At 41.8% G+C, this 19328-nt stretch overlaps 1 protein-coding gene across 1 annotated transcript in view; it reads left to right on the top strand.

The window, feature by feature from the left end:
- Positions 1-3310: 3310 nt before the first annotated feature.
- LOC135550159 (potassium voltage-gated channel subfamily C member 1-like) overlaps positions 3311-19328 on the top strand; it is a 32164-nt gene continuing 16146 nt past the window's right edge. Inside the window, exon 1 of the mRNA XM_064980709.1 lies at positions 3311-4268. Within this exon, the coding sequence (XP_064836781.1) occupies positions 3732-4268 (537 nt within the window). The 5' untranslated portion in view covers positions 3311-3731. The remainder of the gene's footprint in view (positions 4269-19328) is intronic.

The following is a 19328-nucleotide window of genomic DNA, read 5'->3' as shown; positions in this document are numbered from 1 at the left end:
AATTTGCAGACTACAAATTTCCCGCAAGGAGCTCAAACATATATAATATTTGACTAAAACGTAATATTTTCAAAATATTTTCGGCTACATTTGTTTGTATACAATCAAGTGTCTCTCTGTTATGCGTGGGAATACTTGGGAACAGAATTCCACAAATTGAAATCACTTGGAGATGATTTTCTGGAGTTTTTACAGTCTTTTATGTCCAAAAATAAAATTGTTGTTGTTGTAGCTCAGACAATTTGGTGGGCCAAATAAAACCATCAGTGGGCCAAATTCGGCTTGCGGGCATTCAGTTGGGGAACACTTTCCTAGACAATAGATGAGACCAGTCTAAGATCTGATCACTGATCTGGAGTATCCTAATGTGGGTAAGGTTATGGATGCTGTCTGTAAGTTAATAAACTCATATGGTCTTGAAAGCTGTTTTAACACGTGATTGAATGCGCACAATTAAAATGACCCGTAATAGCTTTTATTTCAACTCACAAGAGGCCACAAGAGGGCAGTGTCTGTACTGCACAATAAACATACTTCTCTCCACATAAGTACTTTTTCCACATAAGTATACTATGTATACGTACCAACAGTACAGGCTGGTGGTTGTGTGGTGTAATGGTGTGGGGAATATTTTCCTGCACACGTTAGGTCCCTTGATACCAATTGAGCAATGTTTCCAGGCCCCAAATAATTCAGGCTGTTCTGAAGGCAAACGGGGGTCCGACCTGGTACTAGATGGGTGTACCTAAAAAAACTGGCCACTCATAGTATATGAGTATACTATTTATATGTATACTATGTATAAGTAGCTTATATATAAAGTACCAGTCAAAGGTTTGGACACACCTACTCATTCAAGGGTTTTTCTTTATTTTTACTATTTTCTTCATTGTAGAATAATAGTGCAGACATCAAGGCATGAGGGATGTGTAATGCTTTTCCAACAGTCTTGAAGGAGTTCCCACATATGCTGAGCACTTGTTGGCTGCTTTTCTTTCACTCTGTGGTCCAACTCAACCCAAACCATCTCAATTGGGTCGAGGTCAGGTGTGGGGGCCAGGTCATCTGATGCAGCACTCCAAAACTCTCCTTGGTCAAATAGCCCTTACACAGCCTGGAATTGTGTTGGGAAATTCCTGTTGTCCTGTTGAAAAACAAATGATAGTCCCACTAAACACAAACCAGATGGGATGGTGAATCGCTGCAGAATGCTGTGGTAGCCATGCTAGTCAAGTGTGCCTTGAATTATAAATAAATCACTGACAGTGTCACCAGAAAAGCACCCCCACAACATCACACCTCCCCTCCATGCTTCATGGTGGGAACCACACATGCAAAGATCATCTGTTCACTTACTCTGCATCTCACACAGCGATTGAAAAGAAATAAAGATTTCCACCGGTCTAATGTCCATTGCTCGTGTTTCTTGGCCCAAGCAAGTCTCTTCTTATTATTGGTGTCATTTACTATTGGTTTCTTTGCAGCAATTCAACCATGAAGGCCTGATTCATGCAGTCTCCTTTGAACAGCTGATGTTGAGATGTGTCTGTTACTTGAACTCTGTGAAGCAATTACATTTGAAGTCGGAAGTTTATTTACACCTTAGTCAAATACATTTCAACTCAGTTTTTCACAATTCCTGACATTTAATCCTTGTAACAATTACCTGTATTAGGTCAGTTAGGATCACCACTTTATTTTACAAATGTGAAATGTCAGAATAATAAGTAGAGAGAATTTCTTTCATCACATTCCCAGTGGGTCAGAAGTTTACATATACTCAATTAGTATTTGCCTTTAAAATGTTTAACTTGGTTCAAACATTTCGGGTAGCCTTCCACAAGCTTCCCACAATAAGTGGGCCCATTCCTCCTGACAGAGCTGGTGTAACTGAGTCAGGTTTGTAGGCCTCTTTGCTCGCACACACTTTTTCAGTTCAGCCCACAAATGTTCAATGGGATTGAGGTCAGTGCTTTGTGATGGCCACTCCAATACCTTGACTTTGTTGTCCTTAAGCCATTTTGCCACAACTTTGGAAATATGCTTGGGGTCATTGTCCATTTGGAAGACCCACTTGTGACCAAGCTTTAACTTCCTGACTGATGTCTTGAGATATTGCTTCAATATATCCACAGAATTTTTCTGCCTCATGATGCCATCTATTTTGTGAAGTGCACCTGTCCCTCCTGCAGCAAAGCACCCCCACAACATGATGCTTCCACCCCTGTGCTTCATGGTTGGGATGGTGTTCTTCAGCTTGCAAGCCTCCCCCTTTTTCCTCCAAACATAATGATGGTCATTATGGCCAAAAAGTTATATTTTTGTTTCATCAGACCAGAGGACATTTCTCCAAAAAGTACGATCTTTGTCCCCATGTGCAGTTGCAAACCGTAGCCTGGCTTTTTTATGGAGCAGTGGCTTCTTCCTGGCTGAGCAACCTTTCAGGTTATGTTGACATAGGACGCGTTTTACTGTGGATATAGATACTGTTGTACTTGTTTCCTACAGCATCTTCACAAGGTCCCTTGTTGTTGTTCTGGGATTGATTTGCACTTTTCACACCAAAGTACGTTCATCTCTAGGAGACAGAACACGTCTCCTTCCTGAGCGGTATGACGGCTGCGTGGTTCCATGGTGTTTATACTTGCATACTATTGTTTGTACAGATGAAAGTGGTACCTTCAGGCGTTAGGAAACTTCTCCCAAGGATGAACCAGACTTCTGGAGGTCTACAATATTTGTGGAGCTCAAATGTGACCTGTCCATGGTGCTGACAGAGCCAAAACAGCTTTCCCAGACACACCCCTCATCAATTTAGGTGCATGCACCTGTGCATCCTTTCCAACCAATTAATGTTATTTAATATACTTTACAAAACCATGACAAGGAGTCTGTGCAACCCTGCCTCATGGTATACAGCATATACTGCAGGCTCTCTCCTCATTCTCCTGTGAACATAATTTTAAACAGAACACTCATTCAAGGATCTGTGTTTTAGGCATATAGGAATTCAGGAGCATTATCGAACACAGAACATAAAGTAATTGTCAAGGATCAATGTTGATATCCCTGTAGCAGTCCTGCTCAAGGAGGAAAATATAAAGAAAGACAAGTGATTAGGGGGTGCAAGAGTCTCGTCTTAAAAACAGTGGGAGGGGGATGATGAAAGAGAGAGAGGAGAGGAGGATGGATGGAGTGTGAGGAGTGTGCGCTCAGAGAGACTGGTGCTGTCCGTTCAGCACCACAGCTCTCATCTTTCGTTGCATGCCACAAGGGCTGTACGCTTCCCTAATTAAAAGACGGCGTGGATTTGGAACTAGGTTTTCAATATATGGAGTCATAGCCTACACACATATTTCATCAACGCTTTTCGGAGGGGTGTTCATCTTTGGTTTTGCGATGTAGCCTAACCATGAACATTTTGATTTTTTTCCATCCAAATTTCTGGGGCAGCCACAGGCTGCTTCTTGCTTTAGCCTACCTTGCAACTATATCAAACATCCGTTGAGGTATTGCTTTCTTTGGTATTATTAAAAGTTGGGATTTATCTGAAAGCTTGAGTGGAGCCTGTGCTTTTTCACAAGCTGAATAAAAGAAGTCGGTAAGAAACCTGCCTTCTCTTTTCCTCTTTCAACCCGAGTTCATGTGTCGGCCAGATCCCACTGCGTTGCCTCGCACATGTTTTGCAATATAATGACTGGAACCTGCTCGAGACATGCCTAAGCGACGCAATGGGACAAGGCGACGAGAACGATCGTATTGTGATTAACGTGGGAGGTATCAGACACCAGACCTACCGTAGCACCCTTCGCACATTACCGGGCACCCGGTTAGCTTGGCTCGCCGAGCCAGATGCCCACAGTCACTTTGACTACGATCCCAAGATTGAAGAATTCTTCTTTGACCGGCACCCGGGTGTGTTTGCCCACATCCTCAATTACTATAGGACCGGGAAGTTGCACTGCCCTGCAGACGTTTGCGGCCCTTTGTACGAGGAGGAGTTGGCGTTCTGGGGTATAGATGAGACCGACGTGGAACCATGTTGTTGGATGACTTATCGGCAACATCGAGAGGCCGAGGAGGCATTGGATAGTTTTGGGGGTGGCCCCCCCGAGAATTCAGAGGAGGATGGGGATGAGGAAACGCTGGGAATGATCAATAGGTTGGCTCTTGACGGACCAGATGCCAAATCAGGGGGGCATTGGCGACGTTGGCAGCGGTTGCTTTGGGCACTTTTCGAGGATCCCTATTCTTCTAAATATGCAAGGGTAAGTAAGGGTTGGAATCAGTCATCTTGAGTCAATAAAAGTTTAGATAGGCCTACTACTAGCCTGAAAAAACAATGCTTTACAACTTCTCTCTCTCTGTGCTCGTGCGCTCGTGCGTGTGTGTGTGTGTGTGTGTGAAGGAGAGACATTTGCTTTAACATAGATCCTTTCACGCTCATCCAACGTTCACGCAAAAAGTTGGGTTCATAGTCACGTACTAATAAGGCTTGTGAATATTAATTGGATTTGAAGCTTGAAGTTGAAATCTGAAGTTGGTACATACATTTTTTTTACTTTTAAATGAATGACATATACCCGTTGATTATTGAATAATATAACTTACCTGATTAGCTTAGTTCAACCTTCGTAGCCCATCATAACCCAAAATATAAGCTTGTTTCACTTCATTGTTAAACAGGTCAATTGTAAACAAACACTGTATTGCCTCTATAATGTTGATATCATGAATGGTCAGACCTTGCATCCATAGCCCTGTCTATGAATTTGAAAGGGGTTACATTACTCCAGCCACATCTCTCAGCTGTTTACCAGAACAGTGATGGGGTGGCGGCTTTGTTATTGTTTGAACTACAGATTTCCATTTTTTATGTGTCCATCACCAGCACACAAACTATCGCTAAGTGATGATGCACTACGCTCACTCTCGACATGTGCATTCTGGGAGTCTTGTCGCATTGCCTATGCAACATGCAGACCATGTGAGGTCTTATGAATTACCTCATGAGGACTAGATGAAAGAAAACTTATAATGAGAGTTTAATTGTTTAAATGCCCCTCACCGTTTTTAATGAGAACCAGGTTAGGTGTACACTGGGGGAGTTAATAAGACATGCAATTGTCTCTTTCTTAAGCTGGAACAGAATGGTGATCAATGAGAGGAATATTTGTGACGTCAACAGTCCTACATATATTTGTCTTTCCACTAGATTTAGCTTATTCATTACATTGCCTGGTTGGAGCTCTCCTTGGTTCTGTAGGCTTTTAGCTGCATTTATAACCTAATTATTAGCTTTGTCTAACCTTTCGGTCTCTTCTCCTTGCAATTCGACTTAGCTTTGAACAACAACACCTATCACACCTGGTATTCCCATTCCCAATGCCTTTTAGCTTCACTTGAAAACATTTCAAAAGTAGTCTCTTACTGACCCAATAGGATCCTGACCCACTGACCTGAGACAGCTGTGAGGAGATACAGGGATCAGAAATCCATCCTCCCCTAGCTCAGCACAGGATACAACATGTTAGAGTATATCATCTTCAGAATGTATCTATAATCAATCAACTGGTCAATCAATCAATATGCATTATGCAGCATATGTGTTATGTTTTGGTTAGTTATTGGTCCCCTTGCTGTTCCTCAGAGACTGAGCAGTTTGCAAATTACGTAAGTGCAAGCAATAGCCTCTGCTTTCGCTCTGTCAATTTCCATAAATGCTTAGTTCAATGTATATAAGTGCATCTGCTTACTCGTTTACACTGGAGCATACTGGCTTGACTCCAGCTTTTGCACCTCTCAATTCTCCTGAGGGGCAGTGATTACAATAGTGCAGGGTTGAGTGACAGTATAGTCTACCCTCTCTCTTCCACTAGCCAAGTGTGTATTGTCTACACACTGGTTCTCTCATATAGCCTCCTTCCCATTTTCTCACTCTCTTTACCTGTTTCTCATTCTCAGTCTCTCATTGTGACAGTAAATCGTTGAGTTACTATGAATGGCCATGTCCCGGTGCCTTAGCAACTGGAGATCAAATGGACCATAGAGACCATGCAGTGTACACAGACACACCATAGGGCCTTCACAGAGCATTGTGAGTGCAAAACATGAAGCTACAGGTGTAGGATCTTAATTTGATCGTTTATGCTGCTGTGAATTTTCCTGCAGTTGAGCTTTGTGATTAACATAAATTCACTGAAAACCCACACTAACACATGGTTGTATTAACAGTATTGCACTTTTCATGTAGCCAAAATTTGGTCATCTATTAGCCTCACAGCCGATCAAGCAACATTATGGAGTAAACGTTTAAATCCTGTTGCAGCAAGATTGTTTTGTTGTGACAATCCTGCTGTACTGACCAATTATGTGAGATGAGCTAGCCAGAGAGTCGATTAGTTGTTATTAAATCCTCATTAGGCCCAGTTTTGGTCAGCAGGGGCAAACGTAACACTGATCTCAGAGGAAAAACATGTTGACCGTCTGTCCTTATCTTTTGCTCCAGTAACTTTGGTTTCCTTCTATGTAAATAATATATATAGAAGGAAGAAAGGAAAGAGAGAGAATCAGATTTTTATATCCCCTTTGGAGTCTCTTTTGTTGGTGCTGGGTGACAGAAGAGGTGGCAAGAAGGACCTCATTATCACCTTTCTTAATAAACACCCAACCTCACCTCTGCCACCTCATACACCCTCCTGCCCTGCTGGCGGACATGCAACGCTTCCACTCTATATCCCACTTGACAAGCAGAATTATTACCTAGGTATTACAGTGGGGCAAAAAAGTATTTAGTCAGCCACCAATTGTGCAAGTTCTCCTACTTAAAAAGATGAGAGAGGCCTGTAATTTTCATCATAGGTACATTTCAACCATGACAGACAAAATGAGAAAAAAAAATCCAGAAAATCACATTGTAGGATATTTAATGAATTTATTTGCAAATTATGGTGGAAAATAAGTATTTGGTCAATAACAAAAGTTTATCTCAATACTTTGTTATATACCCTTTGTTGGCAATGACAGAGGTCAAATGTTTTCTGTAAGTCTTCACAAGGTTTTCACACACAGTTGCTGGTATTTTGGCCCATTCCTCCATGCAGATCTCCTCTAGGGCTGTTGCTGGGCAACACGGACTTTCAACTCCCTCCAAAGATTTTCTATGGGGTTGAGATCTGGAGACTGGCTAGGTCACTCCAGGACCTTGAAATGCTTCTTATGAAGCCACTCCTTCGTTGCCCGGGCAGTGTGTTTGGGATCATTGTCATGCTCAAAGACCCAGACACGTTTCATCTTCAATGCCCTTTCTGGTGGAAGGAGGTTTTCACTCAAAATCTCACGATACATGGCCCCAATCATTCTTTCCTTTACACGGATCAGTCGTCCTGGTTCCTTTGCAGAAAAACAGCCCCAAAGCATGATGTTTCCACCCCCATGCTTCACAGTAGGTATGGTGTTCTTTGGATGCAACTCAGCATTCTTTGTCCTCCAAACACGACGAGTTGAATTTTTACCAAAAAGTTATATTTTGGTTTCATCTGACCATATGACATTCTCCCAATCTTCTTCTGGATCATCCAAATGCTCTCATGCAAACTTCAGATGGGCCTGGACATGTACTGGCTTAAGCAGGGGGACACGTCTGGCACTGCAGGATTTGAGTTCCTGGCAGCGTAGTGTGTTACTGATGGTAGGCTTTGTTACTTTGGTCCCAGCTCTCTGCACGTCATTCACTAGGTCCCCCTGTGTGGTTCTGGGATTTTTGCTCACCGTTCTTGTGATCATTTTGACCCCACAGGGTGAGATCTTGCGTGGAGCCCCAGATCGAGGGAGATCAGTGGTCTTGTATGTCTTCCATTTCCTAATAATTGCTCCCACAGTTGATTTCATCAAACCAAGCTGCTTACCTATTGCAGATTCAGTCTTCCCAGCCTGGTGCAGGTCTACAATAGGTCTACATTTTTGTTTCTGGTGTTCTTTGACAGCTCTTTGGTCTTGGCCATAGTGGAGTTTGGAGTGTGACTGTTTGAGGTTGTGGACAGGTGTCCTTTATACTGATGACAAGTTCAAACAGGTGCCATTAATACAGGTAATGAGTGGAGGACAGAGGAGCCTCTTAAAGAAGAAGTTATAGATCTGTGAGAGCCAGAAATCTTGCTTGTTTGTAGGTGACCAAACACTTATTTTCCACCATAATTTGCAAATAAATTCATAAAAAATCCTACTATGTGATTTTCTGGATTGTTTTCCCTCATTTTGTCTGTCATATTTGAAGTGTACCTATGATGAAAATTACAGGCCTCTCTCATCTTTTTAAGTGGGAGAACTTGCACAATTGGTGGCTGACTAAATACTTTTTTGCCTCACTGTACATGGGGATTAATGCAGTGCCAGTGTAGCGGCGATGTAAGTTAATGCAGTTACATACAGTACCTTTGTATGTGAAGCAGATGTAGTTTATATAACTAGATGTCTATACCACTACCAACCGTTCTTGTGGACAGATATTAGTGCAGTGGTACTGATGTTGCTTTCTGACATGGCTCACATACTCTCACATACTTCCAGTGAGCACTATATTAAATTAACCTGTCTTAAGTTTGTAAGGCAATCCGAGGGAATTTAGACTGACCATAATTCAGACACGTGGCTACAACTACTAGTCTTCCTACTTACGAAAGGGGACATTGTGTGCTCTTGGACTTTTGATGACTTGGCCCTTACTGCCTGGATTTGCGAGAGGGCAAATAATTTAGATTAGTTTATTGATCGATCAAATTGCTGCTCATGTAAGGATGTAAATAAATACTTAAGTAAAACATGTGTTTAAGTGGTAAGGATGATGAGAAATAACTTTGTACAGCTGGGAGAGAAGGAAGTGCATGACTGAATGCAGTTTGGTGGGGTTTTGGGACAGGTAGGGTAGATGTGGGTTTGTTCAGGTTAGAAGTGGAAGTGGGAGCTGCTGGATGGGAATGGGTAGGAGGTTTCTTTTCACTCAGCCATGGCTGTGGGTTGTAATGTATCACTCCACGTCACATAAGAAACACAGCAGTGAGTTTATGTGGAAGGAGAGCTTTGAAATCAATATCATGCTAGGCTTTTAAAGTGGACGTGTCAGCTTTAACATGAGGAGCCTACTGACCATACAGACACCCAGCCAGCTAACACAACCTTCGGCTATCTGGGATGAAACTGCTCTTGAGTTTAGAAGGAGATCCATTCTACTTAAAAGTGCACCTACATGGAAAGTAGCTATACGTCTATGTAATCACCTTAGAGAGACAGTGTGGCTGGGACGGCAGCTTCTAACCACCACAGAGTGAGTAACAGATACAGGCTGAACAGAAAAGAGCAAGGCTGGTTGCTCCTTAGATGGCTGGAGCGATTAACATGAATTAGTTGGGCACAGACCCTGGTAATTAATGGAGAGAGAGATGGAGGCATCCTATTACAAAAAAAGACATGCTGCATGGCTAACCTTGCAACACTTTAACAGGAAGTCATCTAGGTTTTAAGGAGATCCAAACGGAGACTGGCTTGTCTGGAGGGCTGTTGCCGAGATAGGTGGACATATTGCTTTATCAAACAACACCTGATTTTAGTCTACCATGTGGTGTGCTGTAGTACATTGAGGTTCATATGTGTAACTGTATGAACACATTATGCACATGTAGGTGAGCATGTGCATGATACACATCGACACAGTCCAACTCCAGTAGGAAAATGCACAAACCAATCAAAAGCTGGTCACTGGGATATCTAACACAGCTCTTTCTCCCAAAAGAAGTGGAGCAGGACACCCCTTAAAAAGCACTGGGGTTTGTCCCTGCGCTCCTGTATAATTGATTTCCCAGGCAGAGAGGAATGAGGCACCCAGCAAAAAGCACTCAAACTGGGGCAAATATCGAGGCAGAATTACAGGCCTCTCACGCCACCATTACACTGCCAAACAGAGAGGAAAGTTACACTCACTTGTTCTGCCTTCATCTACAAGATAACACTGGCTCCAACAACCTTTCCTCTGAACATACACCCAACAGTCATCTGACAAATCCTAAACACCAAAACTATTTGATCTTCATGACCTTCAAAACCAGGTCGCAGTTGTAAATGAGAACTTGTTCTTAAATGGCCTACCTGGTTGAATAAAGGTGAAATGTAAAAAAATTAAAAACACAAGATTTTCTGTCTTTCCAGTTTCATCCTGAATGGTCAGGCGTGGTGAGGGAGTGTTTATTCAGTTTATTCATCACCTTTGTCCATGAGCTATACATGCTGGCATAGCCATTACCTCAGCCAGACCATCTGAAATGGGGGTGTCACTCAGATTTATCCCACTGAAGATATAACCCATATAAGACTGTTCTGTAATGTTGAGCTCCCCCCTGTTGACACACTTGCCCTACTTAAGGGCAACCCAGTTTTCACAGAAAACACTAATGTGTGGCTCTCACATAGCACTATGATTATTGAATGAACATACATGTCTTCCAATAGCTTAGTCTCATTGAAAAGAAAATAGATTACAACTACAGTGATTTAGCTAAGGTTAGATTGAGATTGTTTTGCATTTGAATGTTAAGTCAAACTGAATGTGTTTCTTGCTCCATGCTAATTGGTGGACCAGAAATGGACAGAGACATTAGGGACAGCAGGCAGGGTGACAGCCTGTAGAAGAGGATGATTACGGACGAGGGAAATGAGGCTTCACTGAGGGAAGCAGGGATATCCTCAGAACTCTGTCAACAATGTGACTAGAGGCTTTTCAACGGATCGTCATGTTTTTATCTGACATAGGCTTATTATGTCAGAATTCCCTCAGATTTGTCTGATGTTTATTCTCCTGTTCATGTTCATAAGATTATTTATATTAAGTGTGTGTGTGACTTAAAAAAATATGATTTAGTATGACAAATATGATTTAACCATGATAGCCACACAGTATACTGTACAGCAGGATACAACTCCCACAACAACATCACAGGGCATGTTTGTGGACAATAACACACACCTACTGTATGTAGTCACTTTCTATTTGTATGTGTGGCCACGATGATTACTGATGGATATAGGCCTGTCTGCTCCAAGACCTCTCCAACATGGTTTATAACTCCATGGTGCCCCCTCCCAGAGTGCAAATAACCTTGATGTGACCCTGGACAACACTGTCGTTCGTTGCAAACATCAAAGCAGTGACTCGCTTCTGCAGGTTCATGCTTTACAACAGCACAAGTCCTAATCCAGGCACTTGACATCTCCCGTCTGGACTACTGCAACTCAATGTTGGCTGGGCTCCCCGATGTGCCATCAAACCCCTGCAATGTAACCAGAACGCTGCAGCCCGCCTGGAGTTCAACCTTTCCACGTTATCCCATGTCACCCCGCTCTGCCGCACACTCCACTGGCTTCAAGTCAAAGCTTGTATACACTAGAAGACCATGGTACTTGCCCACAGAGCAGCAAGAGGAACTGCCCTTCCCTACCTTCAGGCTATGTTGAAACCCTACACCCCAACCCGAGCACTCTGTTCTGCCACATCAGGTCTCTTGGCCCTCCTACCCCTACGGGAGGGCAGCTCCCGCTCAGCCCAGTCCAAACTTCTCTGTCCTGGAACCAGCTTTCCCCTGAAGCTAGGGACAGCAGAGTCCCTGCCCATCTTCCAAAAACATCTAAAACCCTACCTCTTCAAAGAGTATCTTAAATAATCCCACAGCACCCGCCTGCTTGCACCCCTCCTCACCTCGACCCATTTAAGAAAAATAAAAAGCATTTTGTGTGTGATCTAACTCTTGCACTTGATTTCCCCCTCTTACTAGCTCTGACTTTGCTGTTAGCTACTTTATTGAGGTAAAATGTACTTACTATGACTATCTTAAGATGAATGCACTAACTGTAAGTCGCTCTGGATAAGAGCTTCTGCGAAATGACTAAAATGTAAATGTTTTGTGTGAGTGGTGTGGGCAGCAGTGATGATGAGGAATGGCACACTGGCACTGAGCACGGGGACCACTGACACACATGGTCTAGGCAAATGTTTGTTGTGTCTGTTGCCGGGGGAGTCCATAAGCAGAGAGAGATGACGTTAAACCCAAGCCATTGAATAGGATGATGAAGCACTGACCACGGCTTCCTTTTAATGCTCACTTATTGCTATCCCTTCTGTATCTCATCATTTACTATGGTGTTTAGTCTGCCTACATATACTGTCATTCATGTTACAGTATGTTATGCCTCTGTGCTTGAGTCTCAGTAATCATAAGGGCTATTGAGCTAAGTTAGTATACATAATTCAAGAATCATTCTCTATCATTTCTGTCCTCTCGTCAAAATAGGGGCTTTCATAGTCGATGTGAGTAATTTACCCAAGGCAAGGCATTAGAACAGTTGGAACAGAGCCACATTTTGTGTTGGCACTATCAAGTCACGTTATTTAAAGTGTTTTAGATAACTTAGAGCCAAACTAATTGATAGACGGTTTTAGTAAAGGCTTTGCCTTTGGTGTTTGTACATGGCTGGCTTGAAGAATATATAGTCAAGATGCGCAAGTTCTCCTTATTCTTCTTCCTATAGTTTCAGATGACTCAATCTGTTGTGGTTTGTGTATGAATGGATTTGTATAGTTCATTATAGTGCTGTAAATGCTACATATATATTATCTCTTTCCGATGTGCACGGTAATACAGAAAATCAGTTAAGTGGGATTGCCTGTTTCATGTTTTATCTCCCATCAGAGACTGCAGCAGGTGAGTGGAACAGGGAGGGAGGTGGTGGCTCTGAGCTAACTCAGCATTCTGAGGCATCATACAGCTTCGGCAGCACATGTTCAATCTCGACTGTCTCTACTGTCTCTACTGTCTCTACTGGCACTCTCAGATCATACTCTGACAGGGTAATCTAATTACAACCTAAAACTAAAAACAGCCAGCAAGCATTTCAACCTTGGATGCATACCATGGTTACCAATGGCTGTTACTGGGCTAACAAACGTCTTCCAAACAGATGTTCAATCAATCAGTTCAACATGAATTCCTTTTTACAGTATAAATGATCTGGTGTAGGCTGTTTGTTGATTTGTTGGAGAGAAAACCAATGTAGTCATTTTCCCATTTGGATGACCTTGTCACTAAATGTGTATGTTATATGAATTTTGTTTCTGGACTTGACTGTCTGTATAGCATTAGTTTCGTTCATTGGCGATATAATATACTTTTTAATGAATGAAAGCCACTTATGATATCAGCCGCTGATTAAAATGTTTCCTTTATGGGCCTCCTGGGTGGCGCAGTGGTCTAAGGCCCTGCATCACAGTGCTATAGCTGTGCCACCAGAGACTCTGAGTTTGAGCCCAGGCTCTGTCACAGCCGGCCTGACCGGGAGGTCGATGATGCGACGCACAATCGGCCTAGCGTTTTCCGGGTTAGGGAGGGTTTGGCCGGTGGGGATATCCTTGTCTCATCGTGCACTAGCAACTCCTGTGGCGGGCCGGGCACAATGCACGCTGACCAGGTTGCTAGGTGTACGTGTATCCTCTGACACATTGGTGCGGCTGGCTTCCGGTTGGATGTGCACTGTGTTAAGAAGCAGTGCGGCTTGGTTGGGTTGTGTTTCGGAGGACGCATGGCTCTCGACATTCGTCTCTCCTGAGCCCGTACAGGAGTTGTAGCAATGAGACAAGACAGTAACTACTATTGGATACCACGAAATTGGGGAGAAAAAGGGGGTAACATTTAAAAAAACAAAACAAAAAAAACAATGTTTCCTTGATTAATTTATATATTTTTTTAAACCTTTATTGTAGTTAACAGGGAGTCATGCTAAGACCAAAGTCTCTTTCACAGATGAGCCCTGTATACACATCAATATTCACATCAATATAGCAAAAGCAAAACACATACAGGATGATGATACAGGAGGGGCTGAGCCAACTGTGAATGAGGCCTTAGCTGTTTATGTTGTCGGTAGTTACATTGGGATGTGTCTAGTTATTGACACTGCTTTTAAACTGTCAGTCAAGGCCCTTCTAGATCTGCAAGGGCACTCAGACGAAGGCTAAGCATCTCATGTACTACAACTTAGATGGACAATTATTAGGCAAGGCCTGTAACTTGATCCCTACATGGTAAAAAAAACATGATGTTTTTTTTAAGGTAATTTACTGGCAGCCAATTACCTCTAAGTTACTGAAGAAAACGGTACAGTATGTTACCGTAAATATAACAGGATTTTTTAAAACCCCACAGAGACAGTCCTTGATTCACAGAAAACAACCTTGTCCACCCTCATCATCAGCATGTGAAAAGGTCCCCAGTGTTCTACTTTACAGAAGCTCTTATCCAGAACGACTGGATAAGTGGGTACAGAACGACTGGATAAGTAGTGAGTGGATACAGTTTCATATTGGTTCATACTGGTGTCGTGGAAATTCAGTACTGAGAGAGACTTGGTCTTGGTCATTTCTTCAAACAATCATCTTTATTTTATATGGATTAGTTAGTGCAATAATGTCACGCCCTGACCATAGAGAGCCCTTGGTTCTCTATGGTGTAGTAAGTCAGGGCATGACTAGGGGGTGTTCTAGTATGTCTATTTCTATGCTGGTTCTAATATGGTTCCCAATTAGAGGCAGCTGTTTATCGTTGCCTCTGATTAGGGATCATATTTAGGTCGCCATTTCCCCACCTGTGTTTTGTGGGATATTGTTTGTGTTTAGTTGCCTGTGTGCACATCATGACGTCACGTTTCTTTATTGTTTTGTTTGTTTGTTTGTTTGTTTGTTTGTTTGTTTGTTTCACGGAGATTAAAATTATGTGGAACTATACTCACGCTGAGCCTTGGTCCGCTCATTATGACGATTTTGAGAAATAATGAGACTGTCAGTCCACCAGTCTTGACTGACAGGCTAAGAGTTTAGCTTTCACAGATGATGCACAGTTCTTATATAGCTGAAACCAAGATTGCTTAGTCAGTCACTTCTAACCTTCCCATAAGCCACCTTGGTTATCTACACAGGATGGTCTTTTACTTAGTTTCCCAGATGCCAGGAAGATGAGACAATGAGGCATTGTTCTGAACTCCTCCAGGCTCTCTCCATCTCGAGTCACACACACTACATCTTGTCTATAGAATGCTAGCTTTTAGGTTTTTATCACCAGCACAAGTCAATTGTCAGCTTCAAGCTATCTCTAGTAGAACCCATGTCCTCAACTCCCAGACTAGCTGCAGGGTGCTAGAGTGGAGACCATAAAACACAGCATTAGCAGGACAGAAATATCTTACTGTTCGTTAAGTAAATAATTATTACATACCCAACAAATAAGGTGAATACATCATTTTTGCCTCACACTGGTCCCCTGTGGGAATCAAACCCACAACCTTAGCATTGCAAGTGCCATAATCTACCAACTGAGCCACAAAGCACCTAACTTGTTTTCTGTCCTCTCTCTCATGTAGATTCATGCCTAATAACATTTAGGAACACAAACTCAAACAAACACCGATTACATTAAAAAAACACTATATATATAAAAAAAACATAAGTATTTATCTAAAATTACACATACTGCATGTCATGCTCACTCATAAACAGGCAATGCAAATACATTGTCACAAACGCATACAATAAACACAGAGAAAGGCAGATGGATGGAGGGAAAGGTCGTTACATAAGAGAACGTGACATGCTTTCATCTCTAGGAGGCATGAGTCTAAAAGGGAGAGTGTGGGAGGGGTTGTAGGAGAGAAGGGTCTGGTTGCAGTTTTATTTTGTTTAGCATTGACTCAATGCTGTCTCCTACACTTACAATGGCACTGTGACAGAAGCATCTACAGATATAGGATCTTAATTTGAGCCAGTTTTCTACAGCAGGAAAATAATCTTGCAGCAACAGGAAATTTGTGTTATTATGTGTATTATAACAAAAAATTTTGCAGGGGTTGATGCATTTTTTGTGAGGGCAAATCATGTCTGAAATGCCAAACTTTCGAAGCCTTATTAATACGAAAAAACACTACAAGTTTGCATTTCAGCAACAAAAGAGTGATCAAATTAAGATCCTACATCTGTAACTTACTTCCAACATTTCCTGATTAAGCATTTGATATACTTGACATGTGCATGCTTTCTGTGGCACAGTCTACGTTGCAGCCTTTTAACTTAATTACATTGTGTATTTACTATCTCAATGCATCCTCTCAAACAAACGACATGCTTGCGATGTTGTGTATTGTTAGATATTACTGCACTGTTGGAACTAGGAACACAAGCATTCTGCTCCATCCGGAAGAACATCTGATAAATATGTGCATGAGACCAATACAATTTGCAGAGTAGAACCCACAGCAAATCAAAATATTTTGTGCACAATACCATTGATTTAATTCCATATTGAATGTTAATATCCATGCAGTATTCTGCTTAGGGGTTGTGTCCTTAAACTAGCAGGTACAGCACACTGCCAAGTGTCACACTCAGACTTACATACATTATTTATTATGGTCACATTTCTATCTTTATTAATCTCTGTCCATTAAGCTTCTTATTTAGTGGTGTTGTTGTTAATTCAGTTCCATGTAGCAGAGTCTTGGTAGTGAAGCTGCTGGGTGTTTATTTCCCAGCGGTATGGCTCCTATAACCATCTCTGATGAGAGTGTGATGTGTTCTGACAGAAAGGCCTGCTGATTGGTTTCCTTGGAGGAAGGTTATATTCTCAGTTATAAACTCAGCATTGTCTTTGACTCCCTCCCACTGAAGAGTGAGGCCTTGCCAGCCTAGACACAAAGGGAAAAGAACCACCCTCTCAAAGCTGAGAGGTGCAGTGCAAATGCTTGCTTGCTCTGGTCAGTCTGCAGTGTAGACATTATGTTTGGGTCGGCGTCAGTTCTGTGCATGGGATTGTACTGTTTGAGTGGGATTGTAGGTAGGTAGTCCTGTGTGAAGGCGGTTCCTTCTCCTGTAATGCAAAAAGGACAATGGCTCATGTTCAGCACTTCTAATACTTATTTGCTCCAAACCGGAATGATACAGATAAAGGATCTTAATTTGATCCCCCTGTTGCACGAGAGCTTTCCCTCAATGCAGGACATTTAAAATGTGTAGTGTAATTGAGGTTTAAAGAAGGTTTCTGAAGGTTGTCATTTCCACTTTAAAATTTCAGACTTGATTTTTCCTACTGAAAAATGTATCAATCCTTACAAAAATGTACATGAATTATAATCCACCTAATAATTCTAATTTCCTGTTTCTGAAGGATTATCTTCCTGCTGTAGAAAATTAGCTCAAATTAAGATTTTACATCTGTATGTCATGTATGTTTTGTTATTTTTACTTGCCTATTACAGTGGTGGAAATTTGACTCCCTAATGGTTCATTCAAATGACTTCCTGGCTTTCTGTAACACTGATTTATCACAACTCAACAAGCTAATCACACATCTATTACGGAAACACCCCCACATCCAAACCATGACAACATACAGTAATTCACATGAGTGTGTTATATTGCACTTTGCCTCTCATTTATAGTAAGACACTCGCTCATTAGTTTTCTGTAAATGTTGCTGATACATGTTCTGTTGAGAACACCAGAGAAAATATAATTCTGCTAGCATTTTCCACCAAATACATCACAATCTGCCTTGGATGATGTTTACACACTCAGCCATGCATGCTAACAAGCACATGCTCTCACACACACGCTCAGATACATTCATGCATGCACACACATTGTTTGTGCTGCAGGTCAGAGGTAAGAACGAGGAAGGGTGGCTCTCATGTTGGCTTAATGTATTGTAATATGAGATTAGAAGTTTGTCTCAAAATAAAGCTTTTAGAGAATGCATTTAGGATACAAATTACGCACATGCCATGATACCACTCTGTCTAGAAGTTCCTCAATGATGTGTTGATGCTTTCCTCTATCTATATTACACTGCTGTTTCTATGTTCAGTGCCAGCAGTCTGTAGCCAGTCATGAAATAAACATAAAGGAAAGGTTAGTCAACGTTTTTCAAAGATAACTGTTTTATTTCCTTTCTCTGGAGAGTTCAATTTGACTCATGGAATTTGTGTTAACGGCTCAAGTTCCTTCATTAGTGAACAATATGATACTTTTCCAATGTTCCATGCTTTACTCTAACAGCTGCATATCACACTTTATTAACGGCTCAAGTTCCTTCATTAGTGAACAATATGATACTTTTCCAATGTTCCAGGGTTTCCTCTTACAGCTGCATATCGTACTTTATTAATAACAATGTTGCTGTATTGATACGGATAGCTGATCATGTTGGAGAAAATGTCTGGATGTTCTGAGAACAATGTCACATGGACTTAGATGTTGGATATTCTGCACAGGAAGTTGACAGCAGTTTGTATTAATTCTCAGTCCAATGACAGGCCTCAGTAATTAAATCCATCCAGGGATGCTGCTGATCTATTTTCACACCAATGAAATAATGGAAGCAAGTCTGTCACCTTTGCTGAACTTGTGAGAGAAAATGTTGTGGTGACAAGGACAGTAACACTCTCTTCTCTTCCTTCTGGCCTTACCACAACCTGTCTTCATTTCAGAAACCCAACCAGAAGGCTATTTTTATGTGGAGGACAGGACAGATGGAAACAGTCAGAGTGTGAAAACAAAGTCATTGAATTTCATTTACACTTGTGGATTGAAGTGTTATTGTGGTTGTTGCTGCTGCAGTGGTTTTCGTGGTTGTTGTTATTGTTGTTGCTGCTGTGGTTGTTGTTGTTGTCAATGTCTAGTGTGTGTTGCATGTGTGTCAGAATGAGAGTGAGAGTGTGAATGAATGTGTGTGTTTCTAAGAAAGAAATCGCAGTGGGCTTTTCGTCTTTCAGACGTCAACCTCCCTGTCATGGGTGCCGTCATCTCCAGGCCTCTGCTGCATCAGGCAGGTGGAGGTGGCATATCTAATGTACACTTTTATCAATTTCATTAGCACACATTGCAGAAGGGCCTGCAGCTTGCAAAGCCTTCAACAACAATAGGCCTGAGCAGAGTGAATCGCTCTAGCACAGTTTCTTTAAAAGTAATGACGTTCTCTCAATTTAATGAGTCAGTCAGACTGTCTGTATTGTCTTTTCTGTCTCTGATTCTGTATCTGATTGTATCAGTGGAACACAAGGTACATTTACTACAGTGAATGAAACCTACTGGAAAAGGGCACTGCATAGGTTTAAGTGTAAAGGGTTAACTAGAATATGTTTTTGTGCCTTTTTCCATTATACAAGCCTCTCAACGGTCACTGGAGGTTAACTAGACCACTTCATTTCTCAACACCCTGGTGTGCTTCTTTTGTCAATGAATCCTT

This window comes from Oncorhynchus masou, chromosome 1 (genome assembly GCF_036934945.1).
Source record: "Oncorhynchus masou masou isolate Uvic2021 chromosome 1, UVic_Omas_1.1, whole genome shotgun sequence".
Classification (NCBI taxonomy): Eukaryota; Metazoa; Chordata; class Actinopteri; order Salmoniformes; family Salmonidae; genus Oncorhynchus; species Oncorhynchus masou.
The sequence above is the reverse complement of the archived record's forward strand: the minus strand, read 5'-3'. Positions and strand labels throughout refer to the sequence as shown.